Source organism: Panulirus ornatus, chromosome 10, assembly GCF_036320965.1.
Source record: "Panulirus ornatus isolate Po-2019 chromosome 10, ASM3632096v1, whole genome shotgun sequence".
NCBI classification, from domain to species: Eukaryota; Metazoa; Arthropoda; class Malacostraca; order Decapoda; family Palinuridae; genus Panulirus; species Panulirus ornatus.
In genome coordinates this window covers 34,662,470-34,686,899 of record NC_092233.1, presented here as the reverse complement: position 1 = coordinate 34,686,899, position 24,430 = coordinate 34,662,470, and the positions used below count along the sequence as shown (strand labels likewise).

General features: G+C 41.7%; 1 protein-coding gene across 3 annotated transcripts in view; it reads left to right on the top strand.

Annotated features, from left to right (window-relative positions):
• LOC139750898 (uncharacterized) overlaps nucleotides 1-24,430 on the top strand; it is a 265,619-nt gene that overhangs the window by 128,801 nt on the left and 112,388 nt on the right. For 2 of the 3 annotated variants that reach the window (XM_071665777.1, XM_071665774.1), the window contains one exon: nucleotides 14,969-15,832. The exons of the other annotated variant lie outside the window; for it this stretch is intronic. In XM_071665777.1, coding sequence (XP_071521878.1) covers nucleotides 14,969-14,984 — 16 coding nt within the window. In that variant the 3' untranslated portion in view covers nucleotides 14,985-15,832. Of the gene's footprint in view, nucleotides 1-14,968; nucleotides 15,833-24,430 lie in introns of those variants that run through there. 3 annotated transcript variants of the gene reach the window in all.

Below are 24,430 nucleotides of genomic sequence, written 5' to 3'. Positions count from 1 at the left end.
CGTGGGCTATGGATAGAGTTGTGCGCAGGAGGGGGGAGGTGCTGGAAATGAGATGTTTGAGGACAATGTGTGGTGTGAGGTGGTTTGATCGAGTAAGTAACGTAAGGGTAAGAGAGATGTGTGGAAATAAGAAGAGCGTGGTTGAGAGAGCAGAAGAGGGTGTTTTGAAATGGTTTGGGCACATGGAGAGAATGAGTGAGGAAAGATTGACCAAGAGGATATATGTGTCGAAGGTGGAGGGAACGAGGAGAAGTGGGAGACCAAATTGGAGGTGGAAAGATGGAGTGAAAAAGATTTTGTGTGATCAGGGCCTGAACATGCAGGAGGGTAAAAGGAGGGCAAGGAATAGAGTGAATTGGATCGATGTGGTATACCGGGGTTGACGTGCTGTCATTGGATTGAATCAGGGCATGTGAAGCGTCTGGGGTAAACCATGGAAAGTTGTGTGGGGCCTGGATGTGGAAAGGGAGCTGTGGTTTCGGGCATTATTGCATGACAGCTAGAGACTGAGTGTTAACAAATGGGGCCTTTGTTGTCTTTTCCTAGTGCTAGCTCGAACACATGAGAGGGGGAGGGGAATGGTATTCCATGTGTGGCGAGGTTGCGATGGGAATGAATAAAGGCAGACAGTGTGAATTGTGTGCATGGGTATATATGTATGTGTCTGTGTGTGTATATATATGTGTACATTGAGATGTATAGGTATGTATATTTGCGTGTGTGGACATGTATGTATATACATTGTGTATGGGGGTGGGTTGGGCCATTTCTTTCGTCTGTTTCCTTGTGCTACCTCGCAAAGGCGGGAGACAGCGACAAAGGAAAATAAAAAAAATAAAAAAAAAATATATATATATATATATATAGTTTTGGAAAGAGGGGCAAGTATGAAGTCTGTTGGGGATGAGAGAGCTTGGGAAGTGAGTCAGTTGTTGTTCGCTGATGATACAGTGCTGGTGGCTGATTCATGTGAGAAACTGCAAAAGCTGGTGACTGAGTTTGGTAAAGTGTGTGGAAGAAGAAAGTTAAGAGTAAATGTGAATAAGAGCAAGGTTATTAGGTACAGTAGGGTTGAGGGTCAAGTCAATTGGGAGGTGAGTTTGAATGGAGAAAAACTGGAGGAAGTGAAGTGTTTTAGATATCTGGGAGTGGATCTGGCAGCGGATGGAACCATGGAAGCGGAAGTGGATCATAGGGTGGGGGAGGGGGCGAAAATTCTGGGGGCCTTGAAGAATGTGTGGAAGTTGAGAACATTATCTCGGAAAGCAAAAATGGGTATGTTTGAAGGAATAGTGGTTCCAACAATGTTATATGGTTGCGAGGCGTGGGCTATAGATAGAGATGTGCTGAGGAGGATGGATGTGCTGGAAATGAGATGTTTGAGGACAATATGTGGTGTGAGGTGGTTCGATCAAGTAAGTAATGATAGGGTAAGAGAGATGTGTGGTAAGAAAAAGAGTGTGGTTGAGAGAACAGAAGAGGGCATTTTGAAATGGTTTGGTCACATGGAGAGAATGAGTGAGGAAAGATTGCCCAAGAGAATATATGTGTCAGAGGTGGAGGGAACGAGGAGAAGTGGGAGACCAAATTGGAGGTGGAAAGATGGAGTGAAAAAGATTTTGAGTGATCGGGGCCTGAACATGCAGGAGGGTGAAAGGTGTGCAAGGAATAGAGTGAATTGGAATGATGTGGTATACAGGGGTCGATGTACTGTCAATGGACTGAACCAGGGTATGTGAAGTGTCTGGGGTAAACCATGGAAAGTTCTGTGGGGTCTGGATGTGGAAAGGGAGCTGTGGTTTCGGTGCATTATTACATGGCAGCTAGAGACTGAGTGTGAACGAATGGTGCCTTAGTTGTCTTTTCCTAGCGCTACCTTGCGCACATGCGGGGGGAGGAGGATGTAATTTCATGTGTGGCGGGGTGGCGATGGGAATGAATAAAGGCAGACAGTATGAATTATGTACATGTGTATATATGTATGTGTCTGTGTGTGTATATATATGTATACGTTGAGATGTATAGGTATGTATATGTGCGTGTGTGGATGTGCATGTATATACATGTGTATGTGGGTGGGTTAGGCCATTCCTTTGTCTGTTTCCTTGCGCTACCTCACTAACGTTGGAGACAGTGACAAAGCAAAATAAATAAATAAAGAAATGTATTTTAACTTTCTAAAAGGGTAAACAGAAGGAGTCATGTGAGGAGTGCTCATCCTCCTCGAAGGCTCAGATTGGGGTGTCTAAATGTGTGTGGATGTAAGAAAGATGTTGAGAAAAAAGGAGAGATAGGTAGTATGTTTGAGGAAAGGAACCTGGATGTTTTGGATCTGAGTGAAACGAAGCTCAGGGGTAAAGGGGAATAGTGGTTTGGGAATGTCTTGGGAGTAAAGTCAGGTTTTAGTGAGAGGACAAGAGCAAGAGAAGGAGTCGCACTACTCCTGAAAAAGGAGTGGTGGGATTATGTGATACAGTGTAAGAAAGTAAACTCTGGATTGATATGGGTAAAACTGAAAATGGATGGAGAGAGATGGATGATTATTCGTGCATATGCACCTGGGCATGAGAAGAAAGATCATGAGAGGCAAGTGTTTTGGGAGGAGCTGAGTGAGTGTGTTAGTAGTTTTGATGCACGAGACTGGGTTATAGTGATGGGTGATTTGAATGCAAAGGTGAGTTATGTGGAAGTTGAGGGAATAATTGGTGTACATGGGGTGTTCAGTGTTGTAAATGGAAATGGTGAAGAGCTTATAGATTTGTGTGCTGAAAAAGGACTGGTGATTGGGAATACCTGGTTTAAAAGAGAGATATACATAAATATATGTATGAAAGTAGGAGAGATGGCCAGAGAGCATTATTGCATTACGGGTTAATTGATAGGTGTGTGAAAGAGAGACTTTTGGATGTTAATGTGCTGAGAGGTGCAACTGGAGGGATGTCTGATCATTATCTTGTGGAGGCGAAGGTGAAGATTTGTAGAGGTTTTCAGAAAAGAAGAGAGAATGTTGGGTTGAAAAGAGTGGTGAGAGTAAGTGAGCTTGGGAAGGAGACTTGTATGAGAAAGTACCAGGAGAGAATGAGTATAGAATGGAAAAAGGTGAGAACAAAGGACATAAGGGGAGTGGAGGAGGAATGGGATGTATTTAGGGAAGAAGTGATGGCTTGTGCAAAAGATGCTTGTGGCATGAGAAGCGTGGGAGGTGGGCAGATTAGAAAGGGTAGTGAGTGGTGGGATGAAGAAGTAAGGTTATGAGTGAAAGAGAAGAGAGAGGCATTTGGACAATTTTTGCAGGGAAATAATGCGAATGACTGGGAGATGTATAAAAGAAAGAGGCAGGAGGTCAAGAGAAAGGTGCATGAGGTGAAAAAGAGGGCAAATGAGAGTTGGGGTGAGAGAATATCATTAGATTTTAGGGAGAATAAAAAGATGTTTTGGAAGGAGGTAGATAATGTGTGTAAGACAAGGAAATCAATAGGAACATCAGTGAAGAGGTCTAATGGGGAGGTGATAACAAGTAGTGGTGATGTGAGGAGATGGAGTGAGTATTTTGAAGGTTTGTTGAATTGTGTTTGATGATAGAGTCGCAGATGTAGGGTGTTTTGGTCTAGGTGGTGTGCAAAGTGAGAGGGTTAGGGAGAATGATTTGGTAAACAGAGAAGAGGTAGTAAAAGCTTTACGGAAGATGAAAGCCGGCAAGGCAGCAGGTTTGGATGGTATTGCAGTGGAATTTATTAAAAAAGGGGGTGACTGTATTGTTGACTGGTTGGTAAGGTTATTTAATGTATGAATGACTCATGGTGAGGTGCCTGAGGATTGGCGGAATGCTTGCATAGTGCTAGTGTACAAAGGCAAAGGAGATAAAAGTGAGTGCTCAAATTGCAGAGGTATAAGTTTGTTGAGTATTCCTGGTAAATTATATGGGAGGGTATTGATTGAGAGGGTGAAGGCGTGTACAGAGCATCTGATTGGGGAAGAGCAGTGTGGTTTCAGAAGTGGTAGAGGATGTGTGGCTCAGGTGTTTGCTTTGAAGAATGTATGTGAGAAATACGTAGAAAAGCAAATGGATTTGTATGTAGCATTTATGGATCTGAAGAAGGCATATGATAGAGTTGATAGAGATGCTCTGTGGAAGGTATTAAGAATATATGGTGTGGCAGGGAAGTTGTTAGAAGCAGTGAAAAGTTTCTATCGAGGATGTAAGGCATGTGTACGTGTAGGAAGAGAGGAGAGTGAATGGTTCTCAGTGAATGTAGGTGGTTTGCGGCAGGGGTGTATGATGTCTCCATTGTTGTTTAATTTGTTTATGGGTGAGGTTGTTAGGGAGGTGAATGCAAGAGTTTTGGAATGAGGGGCAAGTATTCAGTCTGTTGTGGATGAGAGAGCTTGGAAAGTGAGTCAGTTGTTGTTCGCTGATGATAAGCCTCTGGTGGCTGATTCATGTGAGAAACTGCAGAAGCTGGTGACTGAGTTTGAGCAAGGTTATTAGGTACAGTAGGGTTGAGGGACAAGTCAATTGGGAGGTAAGTTTGAATGAAAAAAACTGTAGGACGTGAAGTGTTTTAGATATCTGGGAGTGGATTTGGCAGCATATGGAATCATGGAAGGAGAAGTAAATCATAGGGTGAGGGAGGGGGTGAAAGTTCTGGGAGCGTTAAAGAATGTGTGGAAGTCGAGAACATTATCTCAGAAAGCAAAAATGGGTATGTTTGAAGGAATAGTGGTTCCAACAATGTTATATGGTTTCGAGGCGTGGGCTATAGATAGAGTTGTGCGGAGGAGGATGGATGTGCTGGAAATGAGATGTTTGAGGACAATATGTGGTGTGAGGTGGTTTGATCGAGTAAATTATAATAGGGTAAGAGAGATGTGTGGTAATAAAAAGAGTGTGGTTGAGAGAGCTGTAGAAAGTGTTTTGAAAGGGTGTGGTCACATGGAGAGAATGAGTGAGGAAAGATTGACCAAGAGGTTATATGTGTCAGAGGTGGAGGGAATGAGGAGAAGTGGGACACCAAATTGGAGGTGTAAAGATGGAGTGAAAAAGATTTTGAGTGATCGGGGCCTGAACATGCAGGAGGGTGAAAGGCATGCAAGGAATAGAGTGAATTGGAACACTGTGGTATACCGGGGTCGACGTGCTGTCGGTGGATTGAACCAGGGCACGTGAAGTGTCTGGGGTAAACCATGGAAAGTTCTATGGGGCCTGGATGTGGAAAGGGAGCTGTGGTTTCGGTGCATTATTACATGACAGCTAGAGACTGAGTGTGAATGAATGTGGCCTTTGTTTGTCTTTTCCTAGCGCTACCTTGCACACATGAGGGGGGAGGGGGTTGTTATTTCATGTGTGGCAGGGTGGCGATGGGAATGAATGAAGGCAGACAGTATGAATTATGTACATGTGTATATATGTATATGTCTCTGTGTGTATATATATATGTATACGTTGAGATGTATAGGTATGTATATTTGCATGTGTGGACATGTATGTATATACATGTGTATGTGGGTGGGTTGGGCCATTCTTTCGTATGTTTCCTTGCGCTACCTCGCTAACGCAGGAGACTGCGACAAAGCAAAATTAATGATAAATTATGTAAATATATGTATTATACTTTGTCGCTGTCTCCCATGTTAGCGAGGTAGCACAAGGAAACAGATGAAAAAATGGCCCAACCCACCCACATACACATGTATATACATACACATCCACGTATGCACATATACATCTCAACGTATACATATATATACACACAGACATATATATATATATATATATATATATATATATATATATATATATATATATATATATATATATATATTGGGGAAGAGCAGTGTGGTTTCAGAAGTGGTAGAGGATGTGTGGATCAGGTGTTTGCTTCGAAGAATATATGTGAGAAATACTTAGAAAAGCAAATGGATTTGTATGTAGCATTTATGGATCTGGAGAAGGCATATGATAGAGTTGATAGAGATGCTCTGTGGAAGGTATTAAGAATATATGGTGTGGGAGGAAAGTTGTTAGAAGCAGTGAAAAGTTTTTATCGAGGATGTAAGGCATGTGTACGTGTAGGAAGAGAGGAAAGTGATTGGTTCTCAGTGAATGTAGGTTTGCGGCAGGGGTCTGTGATGTCTCCATGGTTGTTTAATTTGTTTATGGATGGGGTTGTTAGGGAGGTAAATGCAAGAGTTTTGGAAAGAGGGGCAAGTATGAAGTCTGTTGGGGATGAGAGAGCTTGGGAAGTGAGTCAGTTGTTGTTCGCTGATGATACAGCGCTGGTGGCTGATTCATGTGAGAAACTGCAGAAGCTGGTGACTGAGTTTGGTAAAGTGTGTGGAAGAAGAAAGTTAAGAGTAAATGTGAATAAGAGCAAGGTTATTAGGTACAGTAGGGTTGAGGGTCAAGTCAATTGGGAGGTGAGTTTGAATGGAGAAAAACTGGAGGAAGTGAAGTGTTTTAGATATCTGGGAGTGGATCTGTCAGCGGATGGAACCATGGAAGCGGAAGTGGATCATAGGGTGGGGGAGGGGGCGAAAATTCTGGGGGCCTTGAAGAATGTGTGGAAGTCGAGAACATTATCTCGGACAGCAAAAATGGGTATGTTTGAAGGAATAGTGGTTCCAACAATGTTGTATGGTTGTGAGGCGTGGGCTATGGATAGAGTTGTGCGCAGGAGGATGGATGTGCTGGAAATGAGATGTTTGAGGACAATGTGTGGTGTGAGGTGGTTTGATCGAGTGAGTAACGTAAGGGTAAGAGAGATGTGTGGAAATAAAAAGAGCGTGGTTGAGAGAGCAGAAGAGGGTGTTTTGAAGTGGTTTGGGCACATGGAGAGAATGAGTGAGGAAAGATTGACCAAGAGGATATATGTGTCGGAGGTGGAGGGAAAGAGGAGAAGAGGGAGACCAAATTGGAGGTGGAAAGATGGAGTGAAAAAGATTTTGTGTGATCGGGGCCTGAACATGCAGGAGGGTGAAAGGAGGGCAAGGAATAGAGTGAATTGGAGCGATGTGGTATACCGGGGTTGACGTGCTGTCAGTGGATTGAATCAAGGCATGTGAAGCGTCTGGGGTAAACAATGGAAAGCTGTGTAGGTATGTATATTTGCGTGTGTGGACGTATGTATATACATGTGTATGGGGGGGGGTTGGGCCATTTCTTTCGTCTGTTTCCTTGCGCTACCTCGCAAACGCGGGAGACAGCGACAAAGTATAATAAAAAATGAAAAATATTATATATATATATATATATATATATATTTTTTTTTTTTTTGCTTTGTCGCTGTCTCCCGCGTTTGCGAGGCCACTATTCCTTCAAACGTGCCCATTTTTGCTTTCTGAGATAATGTTCTCGACTTCCACACATTCTTCGGGGCTCCCAGGATTTTCGCCCCCTCCCCCACCCTGTGATCCACTTCCGCTTCTGTGGTTCCATCCGCTGCCAGATCCACTCCCAGATGTCTAAAACACTTTGCTTCCTCCAGTTTTTCTCCATTCAAACTTGCCTCCCAGGTGACTTGACCCTCGGCCCTGCTGTGCCTAATACCCTTGCTCTTGTTAACATTTAATCTTGGCTTTCTTCTTTCACACACTTTACCGAGCTCAGTCACCAGCTTCTGCAGTTTCTCACATGAGTCGGCCACCGGCGCTGTGTCATCGGCGAGCAACAGCTGGCTCACTTCCCAAGCTCTCTCATCCACAACAGGCTTCATGCTTGCCCCTCTTTCCAGGACTCTTGCATTCACCTCCCTAGCAGCCCCATCCATGGACAGGTTGAGCAACCATGGAGACATCACACACCCATGCCCTGAGTTGTGCGCAGGAGGGTGGATGTGCTGGAAATGAGATGTTTGAGGACGATGTGTGGTGTGAGGTGGTTTGATCGAGTAAGTAATGTAAGGGTAAGAGAGACGTGTGGAAATAAAAAGAGCGTGGTTGAGAGAGTAGAAGAGGGTGTTTTGAAATGGTTTGGACACATGGAGAGAATGAGTGAGGAAAGATTGACCAAGAGGATATATGTGTCGGAGGTGGAGGGAACGAGAAGTGGGAGACCAAATTGGAGGTGGAAAGATGGAGTGAAAAAGATTTTGAGTGATCGGGGCCTGAACATGCAGGAGGGTGAAAGGTGGGCAAGTAATAGAGTGAATTGGATCGATGTGGTATACCGGGGTTGAAGTGCTGTCAGTGGATTGAATCAGGGCATGTGAAGCGTCTGGCGTAAACAATGGAAAGCTGTGTAGGTATGTATGGTTGCGTGTGGGGACATATGTATATACATGTGTATGGGGGTGGGTTGGGCCATTTCTTTCATCTGTTTCCTTTTTTTTTATTATTATTATTTTCCAAAAGAAGGAACAGAGGGGGCCAGGTGAGGATATTCCAAAAAAGGCCCAGCCCTCTGTTCTTAACGCTACCTCGCTAGCGCGGGAAATGGCGAATAGTTTAAAAGAAAAAAAAGATATATATATATATATATATATATATATATATATATATATATATATATATATATATATATATATATATATATATATATATATATATAATATATATATATCCCTGGGAATAGGGGATTAAGAATACTTCCCACATATTCCCTGTGTCGTAGAAGGCGACTAAAAGGGGAGGGAGCGGGAAGCTGGAAATCCTCCGCTTTTTTTTTTTTTTTTTTTTCCCCAAAAGAAGGAACAGAGGGGGGTCAGGTGAGGATATTCCACAAAGGCCCAGTCCTCTGTTCTTAACGCTACCTCGCTAACGCGGGAAATGGCGAATTGTTTTAAGAAAATATATATATATATATATATTTTTTTTTTTTTTTTTTTTTTTACCTCGTCGCTGTCTCCCGTGTTTGCGAGGTAGCGCAAGGAAACAGACGAAAGAAATGGCCCAACCCCCCCCCCATACACATGTACATACACACGTCCACACACGCAAATATACATACCTACACAGCTTCCATGGTTTACCCCGGACGCTTCACATGCCCTGATTCAATCCACTGACAGCACGTCAACCCCTGTATACCACATCGCTCCAATTCACTCTATTCCTTGCCCTCCTTTCACCCTCCTGCATGTTCAGGCCCCAATCACACAAAATCCTTTTCACTCCATCTTTCCACCTCCAATTTGGTCTCCCTCTTCTCCTCGTTCCCTCCACCTCCGACACATATATCCTCTTGGTCAATCTTTCCTCACTCATTCTCTCCATGTGCCCAAACCATTTCAAAACACCCTCTTCTGCTCTCTCAACCACGCTCTTTTTATTTCCACACATCTCTCTTACCCTTACGTTACTTACTCGATCAAACCACCTCACACCACACATTGTCCTCAAACATCTCATTTCCAGCACATCCATCCTCCTGCGAACAACTCTATCCATAGCCCACGCCTCGCAACCATACAACATTGTTGGAACCACTATTCCTTCAAACATACCCATTTTTGCTTTTCGGGATAATGTTCTCGACTTCCACACATTTTTCAAGGCTCCCAAAATTTTCGCCCCCTCCCCCACCCTATGATCCACTTCCGCTTCCATGGTTCCATCCGCTGACAGATCCACTCCCAGATATCTAAAACACTTCACTTCCTCCAGTTTTTCTCCATTCAAACTCACCTCCCAATTGACTTGACCCTCAACCCTACTGTACCTAATAACCTTGCTCTTATTCACATTTACTCTTAACTTTCTTCTTCCACACACTTTACCAAACTCCGTCACCAGCTTCTGCAGTTTCTCACATGAATCCGCCACTAGCGCTGTATCATCAGCGAACAACAACTGACTCACTTCCCAAGCTCTCTCATCCCCAACGGACTTCATACTTGCCCCTCTTTCCAAGACTCTTGCATTTACCTCCCTAACAACCCCATCCATAAACAAATTAAACAACCATGGAGACATCACACACCCCTGCCGCAAACCTACATTCACTGAGAACCAATCACTTTCCTCTCTTCCTACACGTACACATGCCTTACATCCTCGATAAAAACTTTTCACTGCTTCTAACAACTTGCCTCCCACACCATATATTCTTAATACCTTCCACAGAGCATCTCTATCAACTCTATCATATGCCTTCTCCAGATCCATAAATGCTACATACAAATCCATTTGCTTTTCTAAGTATTTCTCACATACATTCTTCAAAGCAAACACCTGATCCACACATCCTCTACCACTTCTGAAACCACACTGCTCGTCCCCAATCTGATGCTCTGTACATGCCTTCACCCTCTCAATCAATACCCTCCCATATAATTTACCAGGAATACTCAACAAACTTATACCTCTGTAATTTGAGCACTCACTCTTATCCCCTTTGCCTTTGTACAATGGCACTATGCACGCATTCCGCCAATCCTCAGGCACCTCACCATGAGTCATACATACATTAAATAACCTTACCAACCAGTCAACAATACAGTCACCCCCTTTTTTAATAAATTCCACTGCAATACCATCCAAACCTGCTGCCTTGCCGGCTTTCATCTTCCGCAAAGCTTTTACTACCTCTTCTCTGTTTACCAAATCATTTTCCCTAACCCTCTCACTTTGCACACCACCTCGACCCAAACACCCTATATCTGCCACTCTGTCATCAGACACATTCAACAAACCTTCAAAATACTCATTCCATCTCCTTCTCACATCACCACTACTTGTTATCACCTCCCCATTTACGCCCTTCACTGAAGTTCCCATTTGCTCCCTTGTCTTACGCACCCTATTTACCTCCTTCCAGAACATCTTTTTATTCTCCCTAAAATTTATATATATATATATATATATATATATATATATATATATATATATATATATATATATATATATATATATATTTTTCCTGGGGATAGGGGAGAAAGAATACTTCGCACGTATTCCCTGTGTGTCATAGAAGGCGACTAAAAGGGGAGGGACCGGGGAACTGGAAATCCTCCCCTCTATTTTTTTTTAATTTTCCAAAAGAGGGAACAGAGAAGGGGGCCAGGTGAGGATATTCCCTGAAAGGCCCAGTTCTCTGTTCTTAACGCTACCTCGCTAACGCGGGAAATGGCGAATAGTTTGAAAAAAAAAAAATATATATATATATATATATATATATATATATATATATATATATATATATATATATATATATATATATATATATATATAAAAACGAGGGGAGGATTTCCAGCCCCCCCCTTCCTCCCGTTTTAGTCGCCTTCTACGACACGCAGGGAATACGTGGGAAGTATTCTTTCTCCCCTATCCCCAGGGGCAAGTATGAAGTCTGTTGGGGATGAGAGAGCTTGGGAAGTGAGTCAGTTGCTGTTCGCTGATGATACAGCGCTGGTGGCTGATTCATGTGAGAAACTGCAGAAGCTGGTGACTGAGTTTGGTAAAGTGTGAGAAAGAAGAAAGTTAAGAGTAAATGAATAAGAGCAAGGTTATTAGGTACAGTACGGTTGAGGGTCAAGTCAATTGGGAGGTGAGTTTGAATGGAGAAAAACTGGAGGAAGTGAAGTGTTTTAGATATCTGGGAGTGGATCTGGCAGCGGATGGAACCATGGAAGCGGAAGTGGATCATAGGGTGGGGGAGGGGGCGAAAATTCTGGGAGCCTTGAAGAATGTGTGGAAGTCGAGAACATTATCTCGGAAAGCAAAAATGGGTATGTTTGAAGGAATAGTGGTTCCAACAATGTTGTATGGTTGCGAGGCGTGGGCTATGGATAGAGTTGTGCGCAGGAGGATGGATGTGCTGGAAATGAGATGTTTGAGGACAATGTGTGGTGTGAGGTGGTTTGATCGAGTGAGTAACGTAAGGGTAAGAGAGATGTGTGGAAATAAAAAGAGCGTGGTTGAGAGAGCAGAAGAGGGTGTTTTGAAATGGTTTGGGCACATGGAGAGAATGAGTGAGGAGAGATTGACCAAGAGGATATATGTGTCAGAGGTGGAGGGAACGAGGAGAAGAGGGAGACCAAATTGGAGGTGGAAAGATGGAGTGAAAAAGATTTTGTGTGATCGGGGCCTGAACATGCAGGAGGGTGAAAGGAGGGCAAGGAATAGAGTAAATTGGAGCGATGTGGTATACCAGGGTTGACGTGCTGTCAGTGGATTGAATCAAGGCATGTGAAGCGTTTAGGGTAAACCATGGAAAGCTGTGTAGGTATGTATATTTGCGTGTGTGGACGTATGTATATACATGTGTATGGGGGTGGGTTGGGCAATTTTCTTTCGTCTGTTTCCTTGCGCTACCTCGCAAACTCGGGAGACAGCGACAAAGCAAAAAAAAGAAAATATATGTATATATATATATATATATATATATATATATATATATATATATATATATATATATTTTTTTTTTTTTTTTTCTTTCATATTAATGAAAGAGAAGAGAGAGGCATTTGGACGATTTTTGCAGGGAAAAATGCAATTGAGTGGGAGATGTATAAAAGAAAGAGACAGGAGGTCAAGAGAAAGGTGCAAGAGGTGAAAAAGAGGGCATATGAGAGTTGGGATGAGAGAGTATCATTAAATTTTAGGGAGAATAAAAAGATGTTCTGGAAGGAGGTAAATAAAGTGCATAAGACAGGGGAGCAAATGGGAACTTCAGTGAAGGGCGCAAATGGGGAGGTGATAACAAGTAGTGGTGATGTGAGAAGGAGATGGAGTGAGTATTTTGAAGGTTTGTTGAATGTGTTTGATGATAGAGTGGCAGATATAGGGTGTTTTGGTCGAGGTGGTGTGCAAAGTGAGAGGGTTAGGGAAAATGATTTGGTAAACAGAGAAGAGGTAGTAAAAGCTTTGCGGAAGATGAAAGCCGGCAAGGCAGCAGGTTTGGATGGTATTGCAGTGGAATTTATTAAAAAAGGGGGTGACTGTATTACTGACTGGTTGGCAAGGTTATTTAATGTATGTATGACTCATGGTGAGGTGCCTGAGGATTGGCGGAATGCGTGCATAGTGCCATTGTACAAAGGCAAAGGGGATAAGAGTGAGTGCTCAAATTTCAGAGGTATAAGTTTGTTGAGTATTCCTGGTAAATTATGTGGGAGGGTATTGATTGAGAGGGTGAAGGCATGTACAGAGCATCAGATTGGGGAAGAGCAGTGTGGTTTCAGAAGTGGTAGAGGATGTGTGGATCAGGTGTTTGCTTTGAAGAATGTATGTGAGAAATACTTAGAAAAGCAAATGGATTTGTATGTAGCATTTATGGATCTGGAGAAGGCATATGATACGAGTTGATAGAGATGCTCTGTGGAAGGTATTAAGAATATATGGTGTGGGAGGCAAGTTGTTAGAAGCAGTGAAAAGTTTTTATCGAGGATGTAAGGCATGTGTACGTGTAGGAGGAGAGGAAAGTGATTGGTTCTCAGTGAATGTAGGTTTGCGGCAGGGGTGTGTGATGTCTCCATGGTTGTTTAATTTGTTTATGGATGGGGTTGTTAGGGAGGTGAATGCAAGAGTTTTGGAAAGAGGGGGCAAGTATGAAGTCTGTTGGGGATGAGAGAGCTTGGGAAGTGAGTCAGTTGTTGTTCACTGATGATACAGCGCTGGTGGCTGATTCATGTGAGAAACTGCAGAAGCTGGTGACTGAGTTTGGTAAAGTGTGTGAAAGAAGAAAGTTAAGAGTAAATGTGAATAAGAGCAAGGTTATTAGGTACAGTAGGGTTGAGGGTCAAGTCAATTGGGAGGTAAGTTTGAATGGAGAAAAACTGGAGGAAGTAAAGTGTTTTAGATATCTGGGAGCGGATGGAACCATGGAAGCAGAAGTGGATCATAGGGTGGGGGAGGGGGCGAAAATCCTGGGAGCCTTAAAGAATGTGTGTAAGTCGAGAACATTATCTCGGAAAGCAAAAATGGGTATGTTTGAAGGAATAGTGGTTCCAACAATGTTGTATGGTTGCGAGGCGTGGGCTATGGATAGAGTTGTGCGCAGGAGGATGGATGTGCTGGAAATGAGATGTTTGAGGACAATGTGTGGTGTGAGGTGGTTTGATCGAGTAAGTAATGTAAGGGTAAGAGAGATGTGTGGAAATAAAAAGAGCGTGGTTGAGAGAGCAGAAGAGGGTGTTTTGAAATGGTTTGGGCACATGGAGAGAATGAGTGAGGAAAGATTGACCAAGAGGATATATGTGTCGGAGGTGGAGGAACGAGAAGTGGGAGACCAAATTGGAGGTGGAAAGATGGAGTGAAAAAGATTTTGTGTGATCGGGGCCTGAACATGCAGGAGGGTGAAAGGAGGGCAAGGAATAGAGTGAATTGGATCGATGTGGTATACCGGGGATTGATGTGCTGTCAGTGGGTTGAATCAGGGCATGTGAAGCGTCTGGGGTAAACCATGGAAAGCTGTGTAGGTATGTATATTTGCGTGTGTGGACGTATGTATATACATGTGTATGGGGGTGGGTTGGGCCATTTCTTTCGTCTGTTTCCTTGCGCTACCTCGCAAACGCGGGAGACAGCGACAAAGCAAGAAAAAAATATATATATATATCCCTGGGGATAGGGGAGAAAGAATACTTCCCATGTATTCCCTGCGTGTCGTAGAAGGCGACTAAAAGGGAAGGGAGCGGGGGGGCTGGAAGTCCTCCCCTCTCATTTTTTTTTTTTTATTTTCCAAAAGAAGGAACAGAGAAGGGGGCCATGTGAGGATGTTCCCTCAAAGGCCCAGTCCTCTGTTCTTAACGCTACCTCGCTAATGCGGGAAATGGCGAATAGTATGAATAAAAGAAAGATATATATATATATATATATATATATATATATATATATATATATATATATATATATATATATATATATATACATATATATATATATATATATATATATATATATATATATATATATATATATATATATATATATGTTTATTTCACTTTTTTTCACGTTCAAGCAGAGAATAGATATGGCATTATGCTAAAGATAGCCATGTACTGCATAATACTATCTATTACATTTTTTTCAGTTTTCCTTGGCCCTGACCCAGGATCATTTTCTGTTACAAGGTGTACCCAGTTATCTCAGGCCACTCAGCCTCCCATCTGTTCGACCATCACACACCTTTGTCTTAAATCATTGTAAGAGTGGTAAAATGCATAGATCATATAACAATAACCTTAAATGTTCAAGGCAAGTTCTGATTGGCTGACATCTGCTGGTAACATATAAAGAGTTAGGAATCTGTGACACCTGCCTGGGTATTTGTAATTGTGTAGGCAGTTTAACTTGATGTGTGCTTCTACAGAATATACTGTGAAAAAGTGCAGATAGTCAAATCTTGTACATGGCTGTTATGCAAACGGTAAACATATACCAACTTGACTCAGCTGTACATAGACTAAAACTGATAATATATTGATCGAACTAGAGTAGCCCCTAAGTAAGAGTAACATGAAAAAAGTAAGGAATTCCTTATTTTGTGAGGTTTTAGGTCTACTCCAGGGAATAAGGTCACCCTGCCCTTTTCCAGCCTGTGTTTGGGAATTCCAGTTTTGCAAAACAAATTCTGCCATAAAGTGCATTTGATCCACCCCTTGTAAATGGATATGGAGGTAATGATGACAGACAGATGGATAGAATTACAGTAAATAGTTATGGAGAGGCAGTTTTAAAGTAGGAAAGAACTTATTGCACATGGAAGAGATATGCAAATTTTATGAATTCTTTATAAACTTGTTAGACAGTACTTTAGAATTACTTTTCTATTTGATTATATGCAAATTCTTAAATTTATATAACAAGGTAATATGTACAATGGAAAAAAAATTTGATCATGCAAGTGATTATACTAATGTAGAGAGTTTCATGAAAAATAAAATAATCTGCCACTTTCTGGCCATGACTATATCCTATCATGCTAAGCCAGATCACTCCAAGAACATTGTAACTGGTCTGATATGTATCATATATGAATTTGGTAAATATCAACTAATTTTCTACCAGGAAAATGCACAGTATCTACATGAACAAGAGCAAGGAAAGTGCAGAGGGCTTAGTTTTTTGAAACTACAAAAATGAATACATACCTGCATTATGATCAGGATTCAAGAATTTTGAAGTGGTTTGGAGATGGTGATGCATATACTGAACATGCATAATCTACTCTGGACCTACATACTAAATGATATGTTCTTGAAATGGAGTCATGATATGGTTCGAGTTTAGATATGATGTAATTCAAATCTGTAGAGGATGTGTGGATCAGGTGTTTGCTTTGAAGAATGTATGTGAGAAATACTTAGAAAAGCAAATGGATTTGTATGTAGCATTTATGGATCTGGAGAAGGCATATGATAGAGTTGATAGAGATGCTCTGTGGAAGGTATTAAGAATATATGGTGTGGGAGGCAAGTTGTTAGAAGCAGTGAAAAGTTTTTATCGAGGATGTAAGGCATGGGTACGTGTAGGAAGAGAGGAAAGTGATTGGTTCTCAGTGAATGTAGGTTTGTGGCAGGGGTGTGTGATGTCTCCATGGTTGTTTAATTTGTTTATGGATGGGGTTGTTAGGGAGGTGAATGCAAGAGTTTTGGAAAGAGGGGCAAGTATGAAGTCTGTTGGGGATGAGAGAGCTTGGGAAGTGAGTCAGTTGTTGTTCGCTGATGATACAGCGCTGGTGGCTGATTCATGTGAGAAACTGCAGAAGCTGGTGACTGAGTTTGGTAAAGTGTGTGAAAGAAGAAAGTTAAGAGTAAATGTGAATAAGAGCAAGGTTATTAGGTACAGTAGGGTTGAGGGTCAATTCAATTGGGAGGTGAGTTTGATTGGAGAAAAACTGGAGGAAGTGAAGTGTTTTAGATATCTGGGAGTGGATCTGGCAACGGATGGAACCATGGAAGCGGAAGTGGATCATAGGGTGGGGAAGGGGGCGAAAATTCTGGGAGCCTTGAAGAATGTGTGGAAGTCGAGAACATTATCTCGGAAAGCAAAAATGGGTATGTTTGAAGGAATAGTGGTTCCAACAATGTTGTATGGTTGCGAGGCATGGACTATGGATAGAGTTGTGCGCAGGAGGATGGATGTGCTGGAAATGAGATGTTTGAGGACAATGTGTGGTGTGAGGTGGTTTGATCGAGTAAGTAACGTAAGGGTAAGAGAGATGTGTGGAAATAAAAAGAGCGTGGTTGAGAGAGCAGAAGAGGGTGTTTTGAAATGGTTTGGTCACATGGATAGAATGAGTGAGGAAAGATTGACCAAGAGGATATATGTGTCGGAGGTGGAGGGAACGAGGAGAAGAGGGAGACCAAATTGGAGGTGGAAAGATGGAGTGAAAAAGATTTTGTGTGATCGGGGCCTGAACATGCAGGAGGGTGAAAGGAGGGCAAAGAATATAGTGAATTGGAGCGATGTGGTATACCGGGGTTGACGTGCTGTCAGTGGATTGAATCAAGGCATGTGTATGGGGGTGGGTTGGGCCATTTCTTTCATCTGTTTCCTTGCGCTACCTCGCAAACGCGGGAGACAGCGACAAAGCAAAAAAAAAAAAAAAAAAAAAAAAAAATTCAGATGTTGAGAAGGTGTCCATCTGTTCACTCCTTTAGTACACAGTGATCATGTTCAACTAGCAAGGAGTCTGCAAAAAACATAATAAACTGTATATTGAAAGGCTGAAGGAAGTTTATGGACTACAAGCCAACTCTCATGAATAAACTAAATCACTACAAAATGAATAATTCTTTGTGTTCTTTTAAAGTCTTATAATAAAGAATTTGTAGGATCCCAAATTTTCTTTTCCTTTTGGTAACTTTCAAGCCTGAATTTATTTCAGAGAGATCAGCACCAAAGTGTTTACACTGCCAGTCCTTTACCTCACACAACACTTTTTCTGATGAACAAATTGGCAAAGCACCAAACTTTTGCAACTTTATCTCCAGCACTGAATTAGAATGGCACTAGTGGTTGAGGAGGGCTGAATGGTTTCCAGGACCTCCTTAACCATCATTAAGAGACTGGGACCCATTTTACCTTTATCAGTTATGCTCCTTGACCTTGCTCCTTTTGTTTCCTTTTCTGCTAGATTCACCCTCTCAAATCAGACTCCCATCTGTTGAACATCATATGTCTACTTTCTCACTTAATCTTCTCTCAGAAACTTGACTCTCCAGTGCTCCCTCTTCTCTTCATTTCAGATTCCTTTAATGGATGAAGGCAGCATGTACGAACATGTACATGTGTAAATATGTATGTCTGTGTATGTATATATCTGTATACATTGAAATGTATAGGTATGTATATGTACATGTGTGGGCGTTTCTGTATATACATGTGTATGTGGGTGGGTTGGGCCATTCTTTTGGCTTTTTCCTTGCGCTACCTCGCTAACGCAGGAGACAGTGACAAAGTATGATAATAGAAAAATAATGTATTTGCAAATTTACATGCAAAGGATGAGGGGGATGATACTTCCTGTGTGGAAGGGTATCAATAGGCGTGGATGAAGGCAAGCAATTATGAATATGTACATGTGTATATATGTCTATATCTGTGTATATATGTCTATATCTGTGTATATATATATATATATATATATATATATATATATATATATATATATATATATATATATATATATATATTTTTTTTTTTTTTTTGTCGCTGTCTCCCGCGTTTGCGAGGTAGTGCAAGGAAACAGACGAAAGAAATGGCCCAACCCACCCCCATACACATGTATATACATACGTCCACACACACAAATATACATACCTACACAGCTTTCCATGGTTTACCCTAGACGCTTCACATGCCCTGATTCAATCCACTGACAGCACGTCAACCCCGGTATACCACATCGATCCAATTCACTCTATTCCTTGCCCTCCTTTCACCCTCCTGCATGTTCAGGCCCCGATCACACAAAATCTTTTTCACTCCATCTTTCCACCTCCAATTTGGTCTCCCACTTCTCCTTGTTCCCTCCACCTCCGACACATATATCCTCTTGGTCAATCTTTCCTCACTCATTCTCTCCATGTGCCCAAACCATTTCAAAACACCCTCTTCTGCTCTCTCAACCACACTCTTTTTATTTCCACACATCTCTCTTACCCTTACATTACTTACTCGATCAAACCACCTCACACCACACATTGTCCTCAAACATCTCATTTCCAGCACATCCATCCTCCTGCGCACAACTCTATCCATAGCCCACGCCTCGCAACCATACAACATTGTTGGAACCACTATTCCTTCAAACATACCCATTTTTGCTTTCCGAGATAATGTTCTCGACTTCCACACATTCTTCAAGGCTCCCAGGATTTTCGCCCCCTCCCCCACCCTATGATCCACTTCCGCTTCCATGGTTCCATCCGCTGCCAGATCCACTCCCAGATATCTAAAACACTTTATTTCCTCCAGTTTTTCTCCAATCAAACTTACCTCCCAATTGACTTGACCCTCAACCCTACCGTACCTAATTACCTTGCTCTTATTCACATTTACTCTTAACTTTCTTCTTTCACACACTTTACCAAACTCAGTCACAAGCTTCTGCAGTTTCTCACATGAATCAGCCACCAGCGCTGTATCATCAGCAAACAACAACTGACTCACTTCCCAAGCTCTCTCATCCCCAACAGACTTCATACTTGCCCCTCTTTCCAAAACTCTTGCATTCACCTCCCTAACAACCCCATCCATAAACAAATTAAACAACCATGGAGACATCACACACCCCTGCCACAAACCTACATTCACTGAGAACCAATCACTTTCCTCTCTTCCTACACGTACACATGCCTTACATCCTCGATAAAAACTTTTCACTGCTTCTAACAACTTGCCTCCCACACCATATATTCGTAATACCTTCCACAGAGCATCTCTATCAACTCTATCATATGCTTTCTCCAGATCCATAAATGCTACATACAAATCCATTTGCTTTTCTAAGTATTTCTCACATACATTCTTCAAAGCAAACACCTGATCCACACATCCTCTACCACTTCTGAAACCACACTGCTCTTCCCCAATCTGATGCTCTGTACATGCCTTCACTCTCTCAATCAATACCCTCCCATATAATTTACCAGGAATACTCAACAAACTTATACCTCTATAATTTGAGCACTCACTCTTATCCCCTTTGCCTTTGTACAATGGCACTATGCACGCATTCTGCCAATCCTCAGGCACCTCACCATGAGTCATACATGCATTAAATAACCTTACCAACCAGTCAATAATACAGGCACCCCCTTTTTTAATAAATTCCACTGCAATACCATCCAAACCTGCTGCCTTGCCAGCTTTCATCTTCCGCAAAGCTTTTACTACCTCTTCTCTGTTTACCAAATCATTTTCCCTAACCCTCTCACTTTGCACACCACCTCGACCAAAACACCCTATATCTGCCACTCTATCATCAAACACATTCAACAAACCTTCAAAATACTCACTTCATCTCCTTCTCACATTACCACTACTTGTTATCACCTCCCCATTTGCGCCCTTCACTGAAGTTCCCATTTGCTCCCTTGTCTTACGCACTTTATTTACCTCCTTCCAGAACATCTTTTTATTCTCCCTAAAATTCAATGATACTCTCTCACCCCAACTCTCATTTGCCCTTTTTTTCACCTCTTGCACCTTTCTCTTGACCTCCTGTCTCTTTCTTTTATACATCTCCCACTCAATTGCATTTTTTCCCTGCAAAAATCGTCCAAATGCCTCTCTCTTCTCTTTCACTAATAATCATACTTCTTCATCCCACCACTCACTACCCTTTCTAATCAACCCACCTCCCACTCTTCTCATGCCACAAGCATCTTTTGCGCAATCCATCACTGATTCCCTAAATACATCCCATTCCTCCCCCACTCCCCTTACTTCCATTGTTCTCACCTTTTTCCATTCTGTACTCAGTCTCTCCTGGTACTTCCTCACACAAGTCTCCTTCCCAAGCTCACTTACTCTCACCACCCTCTTCACCCCAACATTCACTCTTCTTTTCTGAAAACCCATACAAATCTTCACCTTAGCCTCCACAAGATAATGAACAGACATCCCTCCAGTTGCCCCTCTCAGCACATTAACATCCAAAAGTCTCTCTTTCGCGCGCCTGTCAATTAACATGTAATCCAATAACGCTCTCTGGCCATCTCTCCTACTTACATACGTATACTTATATATATCTCGCTTTTTAAACCAGGTATTCCCAATCACCAGTCCTTTTTCAGCACATAAATCTACAAGCTCTTCACCATTTCCATTTACAACACTGAACACCCCATGTATACCAATTATTCCCTCAACTGCCATATTACTCACCTTTGCATTCAAATTACCCATCACTATAAGCCGGTCTCTTGCATCAAAACCACTAACACACTCATTCAGCTGCTCCCAAAACACTTGCCTCTCATGATCTTTCTTCTCATGCCCAGGTGCATATGCACCAATAACACCCATCTCTCTCCATCAACTTTCAGTTTTACCCATATTAATCGAGAATTTACTTTCTTACATTCTATCACATACTCCCACAACTCCTGTTTCAGGAGTACTGCTACTCCTTCCCTTGCTCTTGTCCTCTCACTAACCCCTGACTTTACTCCCAAGACATTCCCAAGCCACTCTTCCCCTTTACCCTTGAGCTTCGTTTCACTCAGAGCCAAAACATCCAGGTTCCTTTCCTCAAACATACTACCTATCTCTCCTTTTTTCACCTCTTGGTTACATCCACACACATTTAGACACCCCAGTCTGAGCCTTCGAGGAGGATGAGCACTCCCCGCGTGACTCCTTCTTCTGTTTCCCATTTTAGAAAGTTAAAAAATACAAGGAGGGAAGGATTTCTGGCCCCCCGCTCCCGTCCCCTCTAGTCGCCTTCTACGACACGCGAGGAATGCGTGGGAAGTATTCTTTGACCCCTATCCCCAGGGATAATATGTATATATATACATATATATATACATACACGTACACACGCACATACACACACACACACACACACACACACACACACATATACATATATATACATATGAAAAAGTAAGAAATAATTCAGAAAACTGAAACTTCTAGCTTGAAATGAAATGAGAAAATGAATGTCACATAATGGTTCAACCTCTGGCTATGGAAAAGGGAAATGTAAAATTTATTTACACAAACGTCAATAGTAGTTCTCATCAATTTAACCACTGTATCAATAAGCTTCAATATATATATATATATACATATATATATATATATATATATATATATATATATATATATATATATATATATATATATATATATATATATATATATGTTGATGTACATGTTGATGTATATGGGAAATTAATGGAAGGGTATTGATTGAGAGGGTGAAGGCATGTACAGAGCATCAGATTGGGGAAGAGCAGTGTGGTTTCAGAAGTGGTAGAGGATGTGTGGATCAGGTGTTTGCTTTGAAGAATGTATGTGAGAAATACTTAGAAAAGCAAATGGATTTGTATGTAGCATTTATGGATCTGGAGAAGGCATATGATAGAGTTGATAGAGATGCTCTGTGGAAGGTATTAAGAATATATGGTGTGGGAGGCAAGTCGCTAGAAGCAGTTAAAAGTTTTTATCGAGGATGTAAGGCATGTGTACATGTAGGAAGAGAGGAAAGTGATTGGTTCTCAGTGAATATTGGTTTGTGGCAGGGGTGTGTGATGTCTCCATGGTTGTTTGATTTGTTTATGGATGGGGTTGTTAGGAAGGTGAATGCAAGAGTTTTGGAAAGTGGGGCAAGTATGCAGTCTGTTGTGGATGAGAGAGCTTGGGAAGTGAGTCAGTTGTTGTTCGTTGATGATACAGTGCTGGTGGCTGATTCGTGTGAGAAACTGCAGAAGCTTGTGACTGAGTTTGGTAAAGTGTGTGAAAGAAGAAAGTTAAGAGTAACTGTGAATAAGAGCAAGGTTATTAGGTACAGTAGGGTTGAGGGACAAGTCAATTGGGAGGTAAGTGTGAATGGAGATAACCTAGAGGCAGTGAAGTGTTTTAGATATCTGGGAGTGGATTTGGCAGCTAATGGAACCATAGAAGCGGAAGTGAATCATAGGGTGGGGGAGGGGGCAAAAGTTCTGGGAGCGTTTAAGAATGTGTGGAAGTCGAGAACATTATCTTGGAAAGCAAAAATGGGCATGTTTGAAGGAATAGTGGTTCCAACAATGTTATATGGTTGCGAGGTGTGGGCTATAGATAGATTTGTGTGAAGGAGGGTAGATGGGCTGGAAATGAGATGTTTAAGGACAATATGTGGTGTGAGGTGGTTTGATCAAGTAAGTAATAATAGGGTAAGAGAGATGTGTGGTAATAAAAAGAGTGTGGTTGAGAGAGCAGAAGAGGGTGTTTTGAAATGGTTTGGTCACATAGAGAGAATGAGTGAGGAAAGATTGACGAAGAGGATATATGTGTTAGAGGTGGAGGGAACGAAGAGAAGTGGGAGACCAAATTGGAGGTGGAAAGATGGAGTGAAAAAGATTTTGAGTCATCGGGGCCTCAACATGCAGGAGGGTGAAAGGCGTGCAAGGAATAGAGTGAATTGGAACGATGTGGTATACCGGGGTTGATATGCTGTCAATGGATTGAACCAGGGAATGTGAAGAGTCTGGGGTAAACCATGGAAAGTTTTGTGGGGCCTGGATGTGGAAAGGGAGCTGTGGTTTCGGTGCATTATACATGACAGCTAGAGACTTAGTGTGAATGAATGTGGCCTTTGTTGTCTTTTCCTAGCGCTACCTCGCACACATGTGGGAGGAGGGGGTTGGTATTTCATGTGTGGTGGGGTGGTGATGGGAATGAATAAAGGCACACAGTATGAATTATGTACATGTATATATATGTATATGTCTGTGTGTGTACATATATGTATACACTGAGATGTGTAGGTATGTATATTTACGTGTGTGGACATGTATGTATATACAATGTGTATGTGGGTGGGTTGGGCCATTCTTTTGTCTGTTTCCTTTCGCTACCTCGCTAATGTGGGAGACAGCGACAAAGTTAAATAGATAAAAAATAAATAAAATGAAATACATGTTGCTGTATATGTATGTATATGTCTGTGTATAGGTGTTTATGTATATATGTGTGTATATGAATGGGAGGGCCATTCTTATTCTGTTGTTTGGCACTACCCCGCTGATGCAGGAAACAGCGATTAATTATGATGATGATGATAATAATAAAAACATACAAAGGACATTTTTCTATAGAAAAATAACCTAATTTTCATCAGATATAGACACTATTGAAAAAGATTTACTTTTGTTTATCATTAAAATTACTTCATTAGTTGCCATGTAAATCTGGCTTCCCATATTTATTTAATGATTTATGAGTGACTGTAATGCATGATTTTTTCCAGCTGTGTTGTTAAGTTGCTAGTGACTTCTATGGATAAGATATGGATTCATACATCAGCTGGGAACTCAACATTTCCATCAAAATC